This window comes from Scyliorhinus torazame, chromosome 4 (genome assembly GCF_047496885.1).
Source record: "Scyliorhinus torazame isolate Kashiwa2021f chromosome 4, sScyTor2.1, whole genome shotgun sequence".
In the NCBI taxonomy this organism is placed as follows: domain Eukaryota; kingdom Metazoa; phylum Chordata; class Chondrichthyes; order Carcharhiniformes; family Scyliorhinidae; genus Scyliorhinus; species Scyliorhinus torazame.
In genome coordinates this window covers 188,061,261-188,083,001 of record NC_092710.1, presented here as the reverse complement: position 1 = coordinate 188,083,001, position 21,741 = coordinate 188,061,261, and the positions used below count along the sequence as shown (strand labels likewise).

The 21,741-nt window shown below is 45.0% G+C and overlaps 1 protein-coding gene across 2 annotated transcripts in view; it reads right to left on the bottom strand.

Annotated features, from left to right (window-relative positions):
• The window catches only part of gtf3c2 (general transcription factor IIIC, polypeptide 2, beta), a 151,784-nt gene that overhangs the window by 119,763 nt on the left and 10,280 nt on the right, over window positions 1-21,741 (bottom strand). For both annotated transcript variants that reach the window (XR_011940701.1, XM_072499005.1), the window contains exons 3-5: window positions 20,203-20,554; window positions 15,113-15,219; window positions 1,510-1,587 (exon numbers count right to left, since the gene is read on the bottom strand). Coding sequence is in view for 1 of the 2 variants with exons in the window: in XM_072499005.1 (XP_072355106.1) it covers window positions 1,510-1,587; window positions 15,113-15,219; window positions 20,203-20,554 (537 nt within the window). In the remaining variant the exon portion in view is untranslated. The remainder of the gene's footprint in view (window positions 1-1,509; window positions 1,588-15,112; window positions 15,220-20,202; window positions 20,555-21,741) is intronic.

The window sequence follows — 21,741 nt, the reverse complement described above, 5'->3', positions numbered from 1 at the left end:
AGATTGAAAAGGAAATTGAATAAGCACCCATAGAGAGAAATTGTGTCAGGCTACGGGGAAAGGCAAGGGAAGTGGGTCGAGCAGAGAGCAGGCACGGACATGATGGGCCAAATTACCATTCTATGATCCTTTGATAAGGCCAATAGTTTAGGAGAACAAGGCTTTGGATTCCCAAAACCAGAATATGTCCCCATTCTATCAGAAAACAAATTCACGTGGTCAGACCACACACTCCTTGTTGCCAAATGGTTGTTGTAAGGAAGGACCTTGAAAAAATTACGGTGTACAGAATTTTTCTTCAATATTTTACAAAATTACAATTTTTGATCTGGAAAATCTGCCAGTGTCATTAGCAGAAGTTCCCATGGGCATATCCCAGCATTCACATTTATCTCAATTGGGCGTCAACTCAAGGAGGTTTGAATTAAAAAGTAAGGACAATTATATTTCAGTTGCACAGACCATGGTCAGATACCATCCAGCATGCACTATTTATATTTTGGCGCCAAACCTCACCTCAGGAATTTATATAATGGCTTTGGGGGAAAAGTAGGGATACAACAGATTTACCAGAATGATTTTGAGGACAAGTTGCATAAACTTGGCGGCCATTCCCTTAAGCTTGGAACATCAAGACATGATCTAATTGTGATGGTTAAAGGGAGGTGTGGTGTTTGGAATTTGGCCAATGGTGTAAAGCAGAACTGGAACCAAGGCACAAAGAGCAGTTGGAGGAAAAAAAATCCAAAAGGAACATTTCCTCATCTCCACCACCATTGCTCGTTCTGGTTGCTCCACGGTGACACTTGGTGTTCCCTGTGTAGGGAAATAGTTAAAAACCAAGTTTTAAAAATATTGTAACTACAGTCAAAATATAATTCAAAACTTGTAAACCAATAGGGGGCAAATAAGGGGGGGGGGGGGCGGTATCAAACCATACAGGTATAAGGTCACTGGCACACGTGTTGCTCTCTCGCTTCGCCATTGTCCTCTTTCCAGTTGTTTTCTTCCTGATGCCCTGCTGAGCTTTTGTTTCTTTTGTTTTTGAAGTGTACTAACTTGATTTTTGCAATAAAACTCAATCTCGTACTACCACCAGAGCCTCGTCTCTCGTTTTAAAAATAGGAGATCCTACACGTTAACTGCATTTAGCCTCATAAACCATCAGATCACAATAGTAGATGTGTTACCAGGTAAGGTGTTACTAAATTTAGTGTTGCTTATGTTAATGAGATGTTTACATAGAAAGCCCTATCACCACCCATCTACAAGTTTAGTAGGTATTTCAAGTTAGTTTAATGTACAGAACCCATAAAAACTGTTGACAATGCGACTCTCAAAGCATTTTGAAATAGAATATTGTGACTCAGCTGTAAATGTAAATGCATAAACATGTAGATAGTTTTACTACCAGTTCTCAGTCAAGTCTCAACTTTAGAAAGGAGTGACTTAATAGGTTTAATATATTACATGGAGTTCTTCATCAACAATAATTTGTAAAGTTATTACCTTTGAGAAAGAAAACTCCAGTCTTGCATTGAAGGCATCCAATGTGGAAATACCCAAGGAGAGTGATGTTCCTCCCGACTGTTGGAACATAAAAAGTTGTATTTAGTAGTTCAGTTATGTACTTTCCTATCTTGACAATAAGTACATTGTAAATATCAGAAAATAAATTATGGAGTTATTGGATATTTATATTTTCAACATTTGGATTATCTGCTCAAGTTGCCCCAACCAACTCCTCTTTTAACCCAATCCGCACCTCCCATTTACTCTTGCAGACTTCACCATGCCCATCTCATGGTCACACATACCCTTCCTTTCTCCAATTTCCATCTTTAATTACTCTCTTTGCACACCCACGATTTTCCTCGCCTTGAGAATTGCCATCATGTAGCATCATAGAATTTACAGTGCAGAAGGAGGCCCTTGGAAAGAGCACCCTATTTAAACCCACGCCTCCACCCTATTCCCCGTAACCCAACCTAACCTTTTGGACACTAAAAGACAATTTAGCATTGCCAACCCACCTAACCTGCACATCTTTGGACTGTGGGAGGAAACCGGAGCACCCGGAGGAAACCCACGCAGACACAGGGAGAAAGTGCAAACTCCACAGACAGCCACCTGAGGCCGGAATTGAACCCGGGGCCTGGAGAAGTGAGGCAGCAGTGCTAACCACTGTGCCACCTCAAAATGTCTATTTCTAGACCTCTCCAAATATGAAAAAATATATATTGTCCCGTATTTAAACACCTTTTACTCTAAGGCAACAAATAATTGTTGTCAGCCATCTACACACTCACATCTGTCACCATTTCCATTTAAATCCGTTCAGTCTGTTTTCCACCCTGCAAACTGAGACAATCTTGGTATAATTAACAAATTACATAATTTCTGTCTTTTAACATAAATATGTTATCCCCCCTTATTCTCCTCTGCCTCTTCATGTTGTTACACATGATTGGCCGCTCCATCCTCCTCCATCACTTCTCTCCCATGTCATGTAGCCACCTGAATTGGCCAAGTCCCGATTTAAAATGGCGAACGGCAAAGGCTGAAGGGAAATTCAGCCAACACAGGCAGAAACCAGCAGGAGCAGGTTTGCTGTGTATTTAACTCCGCAAAAGCCCAGACAGCATCGATACCAGCGACCATCAACATAATAATGTAGCAGCCATCTACATACTAATGAGCAATCCCCGGGAACAATAGCAACATTTGGGACACACAAAACTAAGCCAGACTCCCCGGCGCCAGCAGGAGCCAACACAAAAGAGGTTAACGAACACCTCAAGACCGCCCATCGATCAGGGAACCGCTCCAGTATTGGAGAAATCGAACCAAGCAATTGGAACAAAGTCCAATCACCTAGAACCAGGTACAGGGTCCGCCCCGAAAGGCGGGAAGCCCCTGGGGACTATAAAAGTTAAGCCCCAAGTTCAAATCCTTGGCCGGGTCACTCAGCAACGCGAAGCAACCCCTGAGACTGAATGGTCCAAGCTGCCACATCCCTGAAGTAAGTCTCAAGTCGACGCTCGCTACGAGATAGGCGCTCCTAGCTACCAGTCCATACCGGCTTTGAAGCCCGCAGTTTCAGATTCCGAACGAAAGGCCATTTGTTCCCCTGACCTGGTGGGCCAGTCCGAAGCTAAGTATAGGCCTGTTAGTTATAGAAGTAGCTTAGACGTAGAATTTGTGCATGAGTAGAGATTACTGTGTATAATAAATGTGCTTTGATTTGAATCTTACTAATTGGTGTGTTGAGTTATTGATCATTACTTGAACTTGAACCTCGTGGCGGTATCATAAAGATACCTGGCGACTCGAGAGCAAAGGTTATAAAACAGGGCCAAATGAACCAACCAAAAGTTAGCAACATATTACTGCCGACTCTGGTGGGACCCGATCTAGAAGTGGCTTAACCACTCCGTGAGAACCCAAAAATTTGAATTAGAGATCCAGTTGGGAACAGAAAACCACAAGTGTTCAAGCAGTTCTGATCAATCCTCATAATTCGGAAGTGTGTGTATGCATGTGTAACTAACAGGGCTATAACGTAATACTGATAGATTTTTTGTTGCGACAAAACTGTCGGGAGTTTGTATTTCAGAAATTAGCGAAAGCAGTACCCGTAATTTACAGCACCGCCTTAGTCCCCCTGTTCCTAATTTAAAGGAAGCATTCAGATAAGAAATATGGCAATGCAGGCAAGGCAGTGCCTCGTGAACCCAGAGGAATTTGCGGTCGCAGCGACCAGCAGCAGTAGAGTAGGACAGTGTCCCGTATGGGAGGAAGAAATCAGGAAGTACCTCAAAGGTAAAGAATGGCCCCTTTGGAGCGAATTCTGTAGCAACGAGGAAACAGGTCCCGGGAGTATAGGACATGCTTGGTGGCAGAACCTGAGTGAGATTCACAAAAAGAGCTTAGGAAAAGCTCGCAAGCCGATGGCAATCGTGTCCTGCTTGGCACAGTTGCGAGGCACAGAAGAGGTCGTTAGGATGCTCCGGAAAGAGATAGAAGGCATACGTCGAATGAGTAAGGTCAATGTAAGTGAGGTAGAGAGAGAGAACCTAGAGTTGAGGAGGAAGTTGGAAGCAAAAGATGGAGAGGTGGATGATGCCAAGTGGGCTCACCAGTCTTGTCTGGCGCACTTAAGCAGCTTCCAGTCCCAGTATGAAAAGGCCTATCAGGATACGCAACATGCAGTCCTGGTAAGAGAGGAAACCGAAAAGCAGGTAGAGACATTGCAGAGGCAGTGTAGTGACCTGAAGGCAGCATTAAGAGCACGCCATGCTGCCACCACGGAGCAAAGACAAAGCTCACTAGACCACGCAAAGTGCCGGAAGCAGATTGCAGAACTGCAATCTCTGCTTTCAGTTCAGAAAGGATTCCAGGAAACCTTCGGAGCAAAGTTAGATGAGGAAGACGGCCCTGATTGGGAAGAGTTAAACGAGACAGCGCAGAGTTATGTTCAGGGAACATGTGCGCAGGGAAAGCCACAAAAGAGGAAAGCGCCCCAACGCCCCACAGAGCAGATAGTTCAGGCTCCAATGAACCCAGTAACCACCCACCGCACAGCCACATCAGACGACACGGAATTTTGCATACCACCCCCTTAACAGTGATCCAATTATGGGACGCGTGCAACAAAATCACACCGTTCCTCCCCACCTCAGACCCCCACCATTTCTTTGCCAGAGTAAAGCAGCAGGCGACCATGTACAGCCTGGATGAGCGAGAGCATGTAAAGCTCACAGTTGTAAGTTTAGACCCTTCGGTCGTAGCAGCCCTTCCCGACCCACAGAATGTAGGAGGAGGCACCCTTGCAGAAATGCATACCGCGATCCTGGACGCGATCGGGTATAACCGGGGTGACCCCGTAGATGGCCTCAACAAATGCAGGCAAAAGAAAACCGAGCACCCCACAGCGTTTGCTGGACGCCTGTCGATCCATTTTGCAGCAGTTTTCGGAGACTTAGCCCGCACCCATTTGTCCCCAGACAACATGGCCAAATGGACCCGCACCCTTACCTCCCATGCCACAGAAACAGGACAGAAAGCGTGCGCGAATTATGATCATTCAGAGGAGGCTCCTAATGAAAAATGGGTAGTAAAAAGATTGTCCCGCACTTGGGAGAATTCTGTACAAAACAAACCCGCAGTTAAAAATCCCGAAGAAAAGCAGGCCGACGCAGACATACAAGCAGTAAAATCACACCAGAACCCCGCATGGGTAAATGAAGGAAAGAACAGCCCCCCACATAAGTTTCAGGAGTGTTACAACTGTGGACAGTTGGGACACTTTGCAAGTGAGTGCAATGCCCCACGAAAGCCACAGAGAGCCCAGCAGACGGCACTCTAGGTAAGAATAAGACAGAGCCCATTCAAGTGTTAGCACCCGTTCGGATCAGACGGACCTGACCGGAAAGGACTGACGGTGTTCGGGCTCCCCCAGTTGGGTCTGCAACACCCTTTGGGATAGGTCCGGACGACCGGTAGTTGCAGCGAAAATACGGGGACAGCCCATTGAATTTCTATGGGACACAGGAGGGTCCCGCACCACAATAAATTCCTCCACCATGTTCCAAAAGGACACGTGGCCCACTACAGCCACTATCGCCCTCAGCGGCTTTACAGGCCACACACAGCAGGGACACATCACAGCCCCTGTACCCATTCAAATCGGCACCATCACCACCAAGCACCCCGTAGTCTTAGTCGATCTGCCCCACACAGCAGAACGCATTCTGGGAATCGATTTCATGAATTCCCACAACCTATCATTTGATCCAGTCAACCAATGTGTCTGGAAAATGGCAAAATCCGTAAGAGCCCCCGCAACGCTCAACATAGGTAAATACGCGAACAAAATTAGTGCAGTAGGCGAGTTTTGGTTTAACCCGACCACGCTTAGCACGGACAAGCAGGTTAGGGCAGTTTTACAAAAGAACAGGACAGCATTCGCGACCCACAAACACGACTGTGGAAGGATGACTGGTTCCGTACAATCACAGGACCTGACCCTAGACCCCAAAAACAGTATGGATTTCCCCAAGAGGCAGAGGGAGAAATCGCAAAGGTACTAGACAGCTTATTAGAGCAGGGCGCACTTAGATCAGTAGTCTCCACTAATAATGCCCCGATTTGGCCAGTAAGAAAGCCCGATGGATCATGGCGACTGACCATCGATTACCGAGAACTCAACAAAATCACCCCCGCAGCAGCTCCCACGGTAGCAACATGTCCCGAGACCATGCTCAAACAGGGACTCAATTCCCGATGCTTTACGGTTTTGGATATCAGTAATGGATTCTGGTCCATTCCATTGGCAAAAGCATGCCAGTACAAATTTGCCTTCACCGTTAAAAACCAACAGTACACGTGGACATGCCTTCCACAAGGATTCCACAACTCGCCCTCCATTTTCCACCGACAGCTGGCAAATGGTTGAGCCAAATTCTCTCGCCCCGAATGTCTGGTCCAGTACGTAGATGACCTACTACTGCAGACAGACACCAAGGAAGAGCACATCGAGCTTCTGTCCGAACTCTTGGAACTCTTACATTCAATTGGTTGTAAAGTTAACCGCAAAAAGGCCCAGATTTTGGAAGATAAGGTGATTATATTTAGGTACAATTATCACACATGGTAAACGCGAGATCGAGCAGAAAAGGATTGACTCGATTGCTAAATTGCCCCTTCCCCAGAACGTTTCAGCCCTCCGGTCGTTTTTAGGACTGGTTGGCTACTGCCGAAACCACATTGACGGTTTCGCCAGCAAGGCAGCACCCCTCTCAGACCTCCTAAAGAAAGGAGCCCCCTGGGAATGGCTTACGCAGCATACGGATGTTGTGGATGCGTTGAAACAAGCACTCATAGCAGCCCCCGCACTACAAGTTCCAAACCTTCTTTCCCCTTACGCTATAGAGGTAGCAAGCACAGAGCCCTTTCGGCCGTGCTCCTTCAGGAATGGCACGAACAGCTAAGGCCCGTGGCTTATGCCTCCAGAGTTTTAGATGCTGTGGAGCAGGGATTTTCAGCCTGTGAGAGGCACCTGCTCGCCGTATTCTGGGCAGTATTTTTCGTACATTACCGGACTGAACCCCATCACAATCCTCACGGAACACACCCCCACCCAACCTTTACTGGACGGACGACTTAAGGACGGTACTGTCAGTCAAATAAGAGCAGCTAGATGGATCCTTCTTTTGCAGGGATGGGACATCACTGTTAAAAGGACAAAGACCCACACCTTTTTAGCCGACAACCAACAGTACCCCGGAACCCCCCATGAATGTGAAATTATCTCTCCACACCACAACACAGGACTCTTTATTGCGAAAACCCCCCCCCCAGAAAGATAGGTAGTTCAACCCAGAGCCCCAAGCACACAGACACGTGCGAACCCATAAAGATATATGTGGATGGATCTTCCACAATATTAGAAGGGAAGCGCATAACAGGATGCGGTATTTATGTCGAGGACGCGCAGGGACGCGCCCTAGAAGAAATAGCAATAAAACTTCCAGGACATTTAGGCGCGCAGGCAGCAGAACTTGCGGCCATCGCATACATAGTGGAACACCCAGATTCCTTCCCCAGCCCAGCAGACATATTCTCGGACAGCCTCTATGTCTGCAACAGCCTTATGGAATTCCTACCCCTGTGGAAAGCAAGAGGATTTGTTTCCGCAGATGGAAAACCCCTCCCTTCAGCCCCATTGCTCCGTCACATTTTAGAGAGAGCTCAGAACAGGACTTTTGGGATAGTCAAAGTTCGAAGTCACCATCGTTCCTCCCCCGCTGGAAATGTAAAAGCCGACGCACTGGCTAAAGCAGGTTCCAGGCATGGATATTTTTGGACACCCCCCGAAAGCGCACCAGTGAGTGCAGTTCAGGTCTCGCGGACTAAGATCGAGGATTTAGTGCAGGCCCAGAAGCAGGACAGCAATCTCAGGGAGATTTTAAAAGGAAACTATCCAGCACCCTACGAGAGGTTTAAGAATACACTGACCACACATGACGGTGTGGTGTTAAAAGACACCCTTTATGTGGTTCCTGCACAGGACAGGAACCAACTGATTTGTTTGTTCCATGACAGTCATGGATATCAGGGAATCGATCCCACTACAGCCCACCTCAGGCAGCTCTGCTGGTGGCCGAGTTTAAAAGAAGATGTTACTCACTACGCTGAGAATTGTCTGATCTGTGCCCAGAATAATCCGGACAGATATGCCAAAAAGGCTCAACTCAGTCACACCGGACCCGTTAATGGCCCCTGGACTAACCTCCAGATTGATTTTATAGGACCATTGCCCCCTTGCAGGAATGGTTACAAATATGTACTCGTAGTGATAGACACGTTTACAAAATGGGTGGAAGCATTCCCATCCAGAACAAACACTGCAAAGACCACAGCCAAGATTTTGACCCACCACATCTTTACAAGATGGGGACTCCCCCGCAGCATTGATCCGACCAAGGTTCCCATTTTACGGGACGTGTCATGAAGAACGTCCTCACGATATTTGGCATTACCCAAAAATTCCACACTGCATACCACCCACAGTCGAGTGGTATTGTGGAGCGCATGAATCGGACCCTAAAATCCACCCTCAGAAAAATGGTCCAGCAAAACAACACCACTTGGGACTCAGTCCTCCCTTTTGCGCTGATGTTTTTGCGAAATACAGTTTCCACATCCACAGGTTACACCCCACACACTCTCATGACCGGACGCCCCATGAAAGGCACAGAATTTTTATTAGGTTTAGACTTGACCAGCCCCGAAGTGACGGACCTCACACACGAGAACGCAGTCAAATAATTAGTAGAGAATGTTAAAACAGCTCAGCTAGCAGCCGCAGTGAAATTGGGCACAAGAAAGAAACAGAGCAAGGCCTGTTTCGATAAGACTCCATGCGATTGAGTTCAGTGTAGGACAGCAAGTCATGCTCTCCGTATACAACCCCAGCACATTCCTGTCACCAAAGTACTCGGGTCTGTACTCCATTGCGGACAAAGTAAACCCTTCCATCTACAAAATAAAGTACCCCAATGGAAAGACTGCGTGGTTCCATATCAACCAGCTGAAGGCATATAGAACACAGTCGAATCATGCACACCACATCATGCTCGATGCAGCACACCACACCCCGCCCACAGCCAACGTAACCCTACCATCCCCCAACACGTCCAGCCCAGCCACGGACTCAACCTCGACTCCACCCCCGAACTATACACTCCGCCCCGTAACGCCCACAGACTGCAGCAGCAGAGACAGCGACTGTGACTCGGACGATAGCCACAGCACGCCTCCCTACTATCCCCATGCAACAGGACCCACACCCAGCGAATCTGACCACGATTCGAGTGATCCCTTCACGATCACTTTCCCAAACAAACCCCACCACCGACCACCGACCTACAATGACGACCCCGATTCCGTCCCCACACAACTAGACACCACCTATTGGCACAGAGATAATTCGTACAGACTCGTCCGGAATGACGAGAGCGATCCGAAATCATACCAAGCAGCCCTATCAGCCCAGATACATTCAAGAGTTTGGCATCCGGGAGAAGATGACAACCTTGAGTCTGACTCCCAAAACGAGAACCCCTTTGCGACCCTGTTCGCAACCGATAACTGAGGTGTCCAGATGATGTTTGAAAAGGAACCGCTTGGGAGAAAACTGTGTCCTTTCTGATGGAACCTGCAGCATGTTTTATGTTGTTTGTAGTGTTTTGTTAAATGATGTATTTCAGACCAGAACGTTTTTTCCACGGCCCCACGCCACCACCCCTCTGACGCACACTGGCAGTCAGAGAAACTAGTTTGGCCAGATGCTAGTTCAGAGGAACTAGTTTGTCTGCTGACAGCTTGCCAGGCGCCCGTTCATAACTGCTCTTCTGGTTCGAGGGAAGAACCAATACGGCAACCCCCCACGATGACTACATTTCTTACCTGTTCTTGTTGGTTGCTCAGGCAGTGGCGAAACGGCTTGGGACCCGCCCTGCCTGGGAACCCCCCTCTGGTCAGCTATGCTCGGGTAGGGCACACACGGCATTGGTCGCCGTCCTACCCGGGGACTCCATCCAACTCTTACCCGTCGCGGCCCATACGCACCTCATTTTGGAAACTTTTGGTTCAAAAAAAAAAGTTTTGTTTTGTTTCAGGTAACCCTTAGGTTGCCAACCCTCTGCTATTTACATCCTCAAACATTTGGATGGTAAACCACACAGTCTGAGAGACGGCTCGCACTGGTTCAGTATTTGTAAGTGTGTCTTGTCCTGAAATTCGTTTTTTTTTTAAAAAGAAAATGAGGGAGTCACACATAGTGACCAATTATAAAGGGAGTAATTGGTACTAAAGGACAGACAGGCTATCATACGAGATGTTAAACCAAGATAGTAACAGACACTATGCTTGATCACACAGAAGTCCTGAAGCTCCAGGACCGGAGAAGAGAAGAGAAGTGAAAGAAGAAGAACCATGAGGACATCCTCCGGATTATCATCGTTATAATGGACATTTGGTTGCGCGTGAACGCGAACCCCCTGACCTCAAACTCCCCCAGCCGTTAATGATTCACTCCCCCACAGTACCCAGAGCCCAGTCACAAGCGACACACCATCTTGGTGTGACAGGTTTATAACCTGGTATTCCGTCCTACGTGATAGAATCCTTATTGGTGTTGGCGATACTCTGCTGCATCGCGCAGACTATTCGTCTGAGAAAATGGAGAAGGAGAGCTCGCACCTCGGTATATAGGATCAGATCCCCTATTTTCGGATACGACCAGACCCCCGACCCCCGCGATCTATAATAAAGAGCATTCATTTGCGATTTGTTGTAAATAAAGAAATGTTCATGAGCAATTGTATGATCCTGAGCTTGACTGCCAAGCCAGGAAAATGTGTATAAAACTGCTATGATTTTGTTTGTATAGTTTAGGAAGTTAGTGTGATGAAATATTTGAGTGAGTGTAGTTTATTAAGGATAGTTAGAGGTTCCGATTTTCTTGTTTTGTAATGCATGTCTTACAATTGTCAGTTAAAAAGTTTTTGCATAGTTATGGTCAGTGCAGAGGCCATAGAAGAGTGCTCGCCAGGTCAGGGAATGGAAAGTAACGCAGTTATGTGATCCTTCATGCTTCGCGTTAGGATCACAAGGAGGGCTGTAGCCACCTGAATTGGCCAAGTCCCGATTTAAAATGGCGAACGGCAAAGGCTGAAGGGAAATTCAGCCAACACAGGCAGAAACCAGCAGGTGCTGGTTTGCTGTGTATTTAACTCTGCAAAAGCCCAGACAGCATCGATACCAGCGACCATCAGCATAATAATGTAGCAGCCATCTACATACTAATGAGCAATCCCCGGTAACAATAGCAACATTTGGGACACACAAAACTAAGCCAGACTTCCCGGCGCCAGCAGGAGCCAACACAAAAGGGGTTAATGAACACCTCAAGACCGCCCATCGATCAGGGAACCGCTCCAGTATTGGAAAAATCGAACCAAGCGATTGGAACGAAGTCCAATCACCTAGAACCAAGTACAGGGTCCGCCCCGAAAGGCAGGAAGTCCCTGGGGACTATAAACGTTAAGCCCCAAGTTCAAATCGTTCTCCTTGACCGGGTCACTCCGCAACGCAACCCCTGAGAGTGAACGGTCCAAGCTGCCACATCCCTGAAGTATGTCTCAAGTCGACGCTTGCTACGAGATAGGCGCTCCAAGCTACCAGTCCATACCGGCTTTGAAGCCCGCAGTTTCAGATTCCGAACGAAAGGCCATTTGTTCCCCATACCTGGTGGGCCAGTCCGAAGTTACGTATAGGCCTGTTAGTTGTAGAAGTAGCTTAGACGTAGAATTTGTGCATGAGTAGCGATTACTGTGTATAATAAATGTGCTTTGATTTGAATCTCACTAATTGGTGTGTTGAGTTATTGATCATTACTTGAACTTGAACCTCGTGGCGGTATCATAAAGATACCTGGCGATTCGAGAGCAAAGGTTATAAAACAGAGCCAATTGAACCAACCAAAAGTTAGCAACAGTCAAATTCCACAAACCATGTTTGGTTCTACTCCCATCAGTACTGACAAACCTTCAGCAATAATTTTACTTATCCATAGATGGTCATCTCAAGAGTGCTGTCAAGTTCTCTCATGGCCTCCTCCTATGTCATGGTTACATATTGCTCTTCAATGACATTATTCACAGGCATGGAATCAGCTTCCATACATGTGCAGATAAGGTGCAGCTCCATCTCTCCGCCACTACCCAAAATCCTCCTCTCTCCCCAGCTACTTACACTTTTCAAATTCTGCTTAACCCTAAATGTCTGAAACGTTAAGTCTGGATGGAATTCTCCCAAGCCCCCACTGGTGGGTTCAATGGTGGTCAGGAGCGGGGGAACTCGGTGGGAGCCCGAAATATTGATTTTGCGCCAGTGTGAATTGCCAATGGTATTTTCCACTGTTGCCTGCCAGTGCATAACAGGAAACCTGCTGATCACTGATGTGAAACTCATCTGCATCCTGCTAATGGGATGCAACAGAAGGTCCAACCACTCGCACCCAATTCTCCGCAGCGGCAGCAGGAAAATAAGCCGGTGTGAAACACATCTGAAACACTGTGATGTGAAGATGACGGATTCCCCTGAACAAAGCCCGGGGATGCCTCCAGAGTTCCGGATGGAGACTGCCGGCAACCCTGGACCCCTAGACCCCAGAACGACGTGATGCACCTTTTCAATATGATGTGCGGATAGGACGGCAGGCTATGTGCCATCAGGCCTGCCCTGCCACGGAATACAATGCAAAACACCCAGTTGCATAATTAATGAAGTTGTGCCAGAAGATTTGGTGTTTTCCTGCCAGCCTCCGGAGTGGGAAACGCTCCACATTCCTGCCCCACCACAGGACTTAGTCCCAGGATGTGAGAATTCTGCCGGCAGTTTCTCTCAACAGATGCTGCCTGACCTGATGAGTACTTCCAGCACTTATTTTTGTTTTTCATATTTCTATCACCCACAGGACTTTGCTTTTGTATCACTGCTTTACCCTAATCAGTTGTCAAACCTAATTTCTTACTGATCACAAAACCACTTGCCTTCCACTTCCTGCCTGCATCCTTATTGCTCCATACCACTACTGAAAGCTTGTTCTTGTTGATCCACACTTATTTCTCCTTAACCCAATGCATTTAGTTAAAATCCTTATTCTTGCCCTCAAATCCCTCCATGTCTCTTTCAATTCTGTTGCTGCAACCTCAAACAGCATAATGCTTTGCTTGCCTCAGCAGTTGATGGGACGAATGATGGGCCTCACCAGCCTTCTGAATTCCACATTACATTAATTCGAACTAGTCTAACATTCTGCTGTCCTCAATCATGGCTCACATGTCTATGATCTCTACTCTCACCAACCTTTGTAGGGTCCATTCCTCCCATGCCCCACCATCCCCCCACCAACATACTGAATTTAAAATGTTCACACTAATTTATAAACATGCCCACCACCCCACTCCATCCTACCATTTTATCTCTTTCAATTCCTCTTCTCTGCCCTCCAGCCATAAGCCACTCGATTAATAAATTAGAAACCTAATGTCCGTTAAATAACTCCTTTGGGAAATTAGTCACTATGAGGGGGCAGACATTGGGGGTTTCAGGATTCACCAAAGACCTCCAACTTGGTTAAAAAACACCATCTTGTGGATCCAGGAGGAGCAGGAGTGACACTTTTACATGTGAAATACAAATGAAAGATAGCACTAATAGGTAAGTTTATACAAGAGAAAGGAGAGCAATAAATGCATCCATGGGCATCACAATGCCTCACAAATTTTGTGAAATTGTTCACATACTTCTCTGCACTTATAAGGGTCTTTTTCCAAATGGCAGGCAGTGACTAGTGGGGTACTGCAGGGATCAGTGTTGGGACCCCAGCTATTCACTATATATTAATGATTTATGTGGGGGTACTAAATGTAATATCTCAAAATTTTCAGATGACACAAAGTTGGGTGGGAGGGTGAGCTGTGAGGAGGATGCAGAGATCCCTGTGTGATTTGGGCACGTTGAGTGATTGGCCAAATGAATGGCAGATGCAGTATAATTTTGATAAATGGAAGTTATCCACTTTGGTATCAAAAATGGAAGCTGATTATTATCTGAATAGCCATAAATTAGGAGAGGGGAATGTGCAACAGGTGTCCTCATGCACCAGTCTCTGAAGGTAAGTATGCAGGTGCAGAAGACAGTAAAGAAGGCAAATGGTATGTTAGCCTTCGTAGCGAGATTTTCAAATACAGGGGCAGGGCTGTCGTGCTGTAATTATACAGGGCCTTGGTGAGGCCACACCTGGAATATTGTGTGTAGTTTTGGTCTCCTTATCTGAGGAGGATGTTCTTGTTCTAGAGGGAGTGCAAGGAAGGTTTAACAGACGGATTGCTGGGGTGGCAGGACAGATGTATGGAGGGATTGAATCGGTTAGGATTGTATTCGCTGCAGCTCAGAAGAATGAGAGGGGATCGCATGGAAACCTATAAAATTCTAACAAGACTAGACAGGGTAGATGCAAGAAGGACGTTACCGATGATGGGGGTATCTAGAACCAGGGATCACAGTCTGAGGATACGGGGTGGACCGTTTATGACAGGGATGAGGAGAAATTTCTTCACCCAGAGAGTGGTCAGTCTGTGCAATTCGCTACCACAGAAAATAGTTGAGACCAAAATATTGTATGTTTTCAAGAAGGAATTAAGATATACCATTTGGTCGAAGGGGATCAAACGATACGAGTGGAAGGCAGGATCAGGCTATTGAGTTGGATGATCAACCATGATCATAATGAATGGTGGAGCAGGCTCGAAGGGCCAAATGGCCTCCATCTGCTCCTATTTTCTATGTTTCTATAAAACAAAACTTGAACTGATATATCAGTCAGCAACATAGATAAATATCCCAAGTCCCACAAGAGATTTGTACATTATATAGACAAAATACATTTTCAAAATCTAAAGTATAATCACACCCATGGGGGTATTATAATAGTTTAGTTGTTTATTTTTCTCATTGAAAACGAAGCTCTGAGACTTACTGTTTTCTTGTAATTGTTGTAGCTTCCCACACTGGTACCATTATTGTATTAGGGAGGCCATTTGCAAAATTTCCAACTAGCCGACGTTTTGTACCGTACGATTGTTTCTGAAAATAAAATACTTTAAAAGTTATTTCTTTACAGATATGTTGTTCCATAAAATCCAATATTTAGGCCAAAGTGCCCCAAAGAATACCGGTTCAATCATTAAAATTTACACTAATCTCAAATGTCTCTTCAGTCTAAGCTTTAAGGACATGTTATCTCTGATAGAAAACTGCACTGAGGATTTAATCTTGGCTATTTCTAAACAGACTTGTTAAAGTGAGACAAGGCACAACTTGTAATGTTGTACGTGAGGAAGGGAGGTTTTATGGTGCAGTAGTACCTTCCCTACCTCTGGGCCAGAGGTTCTATGTTCAAGTGCCACTTCAGGACTTGATGGTCATGGAAGATATGCGCATAAAGTGACCAAACAGGTTGATTGTCAGCCTGTAAATCAAATTCCAATATGTATGATAGTAGGCTGTAAAGCATGGGAGAGTTTTCTGGTCAGCCATACTGCTAAAGGTAATGGCATATCACTGCAGTACTTTGCCAAGCATAATCAAAGGTCAATCCAATTAAGCCCTTGGTCACCAACACCCTCTTAGGGCATGGTAACTGACGGTGGAGGATACAGCTGTATAGAACCTTAGTTAGGCCACACTTGGAATATAGTGTTCAATTCTGGTCGCCAAACTACCAGAAGGATGTGGAGGCTTTAGAGAGGGTGCAGAAGATATTTACCAGGATGTTGCCTGGTATGGAGGGCATTAGCTATGAGGAGAGGTTGAATAAACTTGGTTTGTTCTCACTGGAACGAAGGAGGTTGAGGGGCGACCTGATAGAGGTCTACAAAATTATGAGGGGCATAGGCAGAGTGGATAGTCAGAGGCTTTTTCCCAGGGTAGAGGGGTCAATTACTAGGGGGCATAGGTTTAAGGTGCGAGGGGCAAGGTTTAGAGGAGATGAACGAGGCAAGTTTCTTTTTACACAGAGGGTAGTGAGTGCCTGGAACTCGCTGCCGGAGGAGGTGGTGGAAGCAGGGACGATAGTGGTGTTTAAGTGGCATCTTGACAAATACATGAATAGGATGGGAATAGAGGGATACGGATCCCGGAATTGTAAAAGATTTTTGTTTCGACGGGCAGCATGGTCAGCGCAGGCTGGGAGGGCTGAAGGGCCTGTTCCTGTGCTGTACTTTTCTTTGTTCTTTGTACTTCAGCAACACACTATCCAATTAACACAAATTACTCGATTGAATCACATAACCAGTGTATGCCGATCGACTGAATTAGCCTACCCTATATTATTAAAAATTTGTAAATTTGAATTACCAAAACTTAATTATTTTCCTTTCAGGGCAAAAAAAGGGACCTTTTTCTTGACTTGGCCTTGTTATAACTGAGCTGGGAACACTTAATGCTGACACTGGGCGTCAAAGTCAAATGTAAAAGGTCACTTCTTAAATTCTGAGGACTCCAAAGGATAATCGGAATTAAACCCCTTGAAAACATCCAGTAACGACGATCAACACATGCAGAAAGGATAAATTGCAATGGCCAAACCTTGCTAGATTGGATAAAAATCTGTATGGCAGACTTGTTCTTCTAGATTAATTTTAAAAAGCTTCTAATTAGTTATGGTCTCAATACAATGACCATCAAAGGCTGGAATAACTCCAACAGAATAATGCCACTAATGAGGAGAAAAGTCATAATTCACCGTTAATTTACAGCACCATGGAAATGGTGACATTTACAAACTACCAAGAAAGCCACACTCAAAGGAACATCATTCCTGGGAATTTCCCCTTTGGAGATAAGCTCTTGTGATAAAAACATTGCCCATCACCATAGATATTTTGTCACTGTGTATCAGAGCTACTGATATGAAGATCAAAAGCCCTCATGTTTAACTCGGAGGCAATAGTGAAATCAAAACTTTTTGTACTGGTGAAGGTGTTGGGTCAGCAACCCAGATGTTTGTAAATTCAAATTCCACCATGACACAATTTGAAACAGAATTCAACACAGACGGTAGTTTCCCAGACTAGCACTGGGAAAAATACTTACCATGAAAGCTGCCAGTCTGTTAAGGACCAAAAAAGGTTAAGAGGGGTTACTGGGTTACGGGGATAGGGTGGAAGTGAGGGCTTAAGTGGGTCGGTGCAGACTCGATGGGCCGAATGGCCTCCTTCTGCACTGTATGTTCTATGTACTCTGGTTTTCTAATGTCCTGCATGGAAGGAAGCCTGCAATCCCTACCTGGTTTGATTAACTCATGAATCAGGTTTTATAGTATGGGATTGATTTTAATGCATTCTGAAGCCACCAATTGTAAACAGAATTGATTTAGGGGTGAGTTGTAAATGTGATCTTGCCAACATTGTCCACATCATAAAAAATAGCATCTCCGGCTGCCTCTTTACCATGGCTGTGTTTTTTTCTACGGGGTTTGTAGGCACAAGCAGTCCATCCTCCTTGGAGGAAGTACTGAAAATACCTTCAGGTGGAAGGGGTGGCAAAGGCCACGGTCACCAAGGACATATTTTGTGATTTTCTGCTTGCCAATGACTGTGAGTTCAGAGCTAGATGTACAATGTAACACGGACTGGTTCTCCTATGTACACGGCAATTTCAGACTCACAATCAGCTCAGAGATAACTGAAGTCATGTACCAACCTGCTGCAGGAAAGTCCTATTTCAAGTCAAGGGTTTCAGTCCATGACCAGAATCTGTCAGCAATGAACACTTAATGCTGACATTGGGCATCAAAAGTCAAACCTAAAAGGTCACTTCTTAAATTCGGAGGACTCCAAGGGGTAATCTGAATTGAACCCTTGAAAACATCCACTAACAACAATCAACACATGCAGAAAGGATAAATGGCAATGGCCAAACCTTGCTAGACTTGATAAAAATCTGTATGGCAGACTATTGTTCTTCTATATTGGCAGCACACTCTCTCAACCTGTCTGAATTGATGATGAGACACATGCAAGAATTGGCAAAACAAGTGTAGCTTTCAGCAGACTTTGAACCCTGGGAATGAAGAGGAGCAAGTGTGCCTACCAAACTTAAAGTCTATAGAGCAATAGCTGTGTCCACTCTGGTCTACGCATGCGATATTTGGACTGTTTACCAGCGCCATACCAAGAGGTTCAACCACTTTCATTGTCTTTGGAAGCTTCTGAAAATGAGATGGCTGGACAGAGTATCAGACACTGAGGCGCTAACCCAAACTGGCATGCCAAGCATCCACATGCTATTGAGACAGTCATAAGTGAGTTGGAAAGATCATCTTGCCAGAATGCTTGATACTTGCTCACCAAAGCAAATCTTCTATGGAGAGCTTGAAGCTGGGGTGCACTCTCATGGTGGACAAAGGAAGTCTTACAAGGACACTCTGAAGGCTTCACTTCTGAGTTTTGATATTGATTTTGAGTCCCAGGAGAAGGTCACCAGGCTGCAAGTGACACAACCAAATAAAAAACAATCCAGCCTCCTTCACAAAAAAGCACTTATCAGAGGCAGAGAGAAACTGCATGGAGAGGAAATCCTGAGGCAACAACTTGTGCAAAGTTTAATCGACTGGGTTATCCTGTTCTATTTACAGCAGAACCTTCTGGCACAGATTGCCCTTTGCAGTCACCCATGTATCCACCAGAATCCAACCAAACACCCCAGATGATGAACATGATCATCTTTGCCTTGAAAGATGAACAAGAAGAAAATCCCATTTAGGGTGAGGAAGGTCAGTGAAGAAGAGAGGTGTCACAGGTTGATTGGACCTTTAATTACTTGATTGGTTTTTTTTCTGCCTCCACCCCCCCAGGAAATTCTGTGAATGGAGAGTAATAGGGTGCATTCACCAATGCGTTCGTAGCTGCACCGTATCTGTGTAGGGCACACGTTATGGGCCAGATGGTCATTTCCCATCCTTCTTTATATATGTTTCAATATGTGGACAAAGGTGAAAGTTAGAATGAGAACACGGAATATTTTAGCACATGCGGTTATTGGCTGAGACAGTATTTTGTTAAAAGGAAATTCAACAATAGTTGAAAAGGAAGAATTTAGGGAAAGGGCCAATAGAGTAGATTCGCTCTAACTGAAGAGCTAGTTTCAGCACAGGGTCAATGGGTCTCCATCTATGCTGTAATCCCACCATTTTCTCCCTGAATCTTCACCAACTTAACAATATCAACAACTATACCCAGATCCTTTTTCCATTTGGGCCAACAGACATTCATCACACAGCATGTTTCACCAAAAATGGCTACTGAGGAAAATAAATAAAAAATATTCAAATCGGAGCTATTTGAAATTAGAAAGACAAAAATATGAACAATGGGGAGGGAAAGTTTTCTTCAGACAGATCCAGCTGAAGTAATATTGATACAGGTACAATGGGTCAAATAGTCCCTTTCTCTTTAATTCCAACTGTTTTAATTCCCAAAAAATGATCTGGATGTCACTAAAGCAAAGCAACACTGGGGAAAGGGAAAGGAAGACCTAAACTATCCTCGTGGAGCTCAGAGGAGCAATCAAGCTCCTCCTGGTGGCACAAGCAAAGAAAACCCACTTTAAATGGTCTCTGGTGGTGAGAAAATTACATATCTTCCGTGCTAAATACAGAATTAAAATTACTGTAGAGGAACAAATGAAGTGTCAACAGATCATGATCTGCACATATATAGCTGGGATCTACCAGCTCTGGGTGATATTCTTGCCAAGAATTCAGAAGAGCAGCTTCTGAAGATGGCAATACCCATACAGGATGTAAACGATAGGACAATTTTCACTGCCTTCACACACACTCTTGCCAGGCAGGCAGTCTTAAAATTACCCCTACTGTGTTCATATCATCTAATTAATTTCCAGTCAGGAATTGCTGATGATCCCAAAACATTCAAACACTGAGACTCTGGAGACAATTGTGTGAGGTTCTGCTCCACGCTCAGAATATTAAGTTACCACATAATCGTACATGAAATGGTTACATGCAGATTACTACAGAGATGGACTGTAATGTAAATAACTCACAATTACTGAACTTGTTCTTTGCTTCTGCGCTTCCCCATCATGAGAGTCATCCAGTTCAGACTCAGAAACATCACCCGATATTTCAACGTCATTAAATTCTTTTTCTTCCTCATCATCTTCTTCAGTTATTCCATCAGAGACCACAAAATCTTTGTCATCTGACAAGTCATCAAAAACATCATTGATTTTTTTCTTCTTCCTTCCTCTTCTTCGTTTAGGGGAGCATTGTTCAGACAGTGATTGATCCCAAGGTTGGTTTGGTTCACTATCATTAGTATTGTCAGCCACATCATCTACTTTATAAGAAGGTGATTTTATTTCCTCTACTATTTCATGCAGGTACAGTAAGGCACTGAAAGAAAACACAATGTAGCTTAATAGATAATATACAAATATATTAATGTTAGATAATGCAGGCATGTTCAGGCTACTTCACAGAATGAAACATAACCTGTTATCTTCCATCACATCCAACTATTGTGCTCCCACTCATGCCCCCCACCCCCACCAATTACATCATATGTACAACATAAGCGAAAGCACGAGTTTAAAAACACAATGTAATTTAACCTCCCTATGTATTATTCTGGGAAAAGGTCGAATATATGAAGATTTAAGTGCTGTAGTGTCCTCCAATGCATAAAGCAAGTGGTCCATGATTGACAGCCTACACAAGCACACAGAAACAAAAATTAATGCAGGGCACTACAATGCATTAAGAGTTTAGCATGTTGTACTATGAAGTAGCACAGAATGAATCTGTACTCTTTTCACATATTGGGCTATTAATCTCAGTTACATGTTGCCATCAGAGCCAGCATCAAGCAGAAATAAAGTGTTTGCAAACAGAGTGAAACAGTCAATCACCTTGTGCACTTGCCGGAGGCATTTCTATGTACCTGTGACTGGTTCTTGACAGTGTACAACATGAAGAGATCCACGGTCGTGTCCTAGGTTCAACCAACTTCAACTGCTTCATCAATGAGCTTCCTTCCATCATAAGGTCAGAAGTGGGGATGTTTGCGGATAACTGTACAATGTTCAGCACCATTCGTGGCGCCTCAGACACTGAAGCAGTTTATGTGCAAATGCAGCAAGACCTGCCTTATAACCTGGCTTGGACTGACAAGTGGCAAGTAACATTCAAAGAACAGGCTCTTCGGCCCTCCAAGCCTGCGCCAATCATTATGCCTGTCTAAACTAAAACCTTCTGCACTTCCAGGGTCCGCATCCCTCTATTCCCATCCTATTCATGTATTTGTCAAGATGTCTCTTAAACGTCGTTATGGTATCTGCTTCCACCAACTCCCCGGCAGCGAGTTCCAGGCACTCACCAACTTCTGTGTAAAAATACTTGCCTCGCACATCTCCTCTAAACTTTACCCCTCGCACCTTAAATCTATGTTCCCTCGTAATTAACTTTTCCACCCTGGGAAAAAGATTCTGACTATCCACTTTGTCCATGCCACTCATTATTTTATATACTTCACACAAGTGCCAGGCAATGACCATCTCCACGAAGAAAGGATCCAACCATCG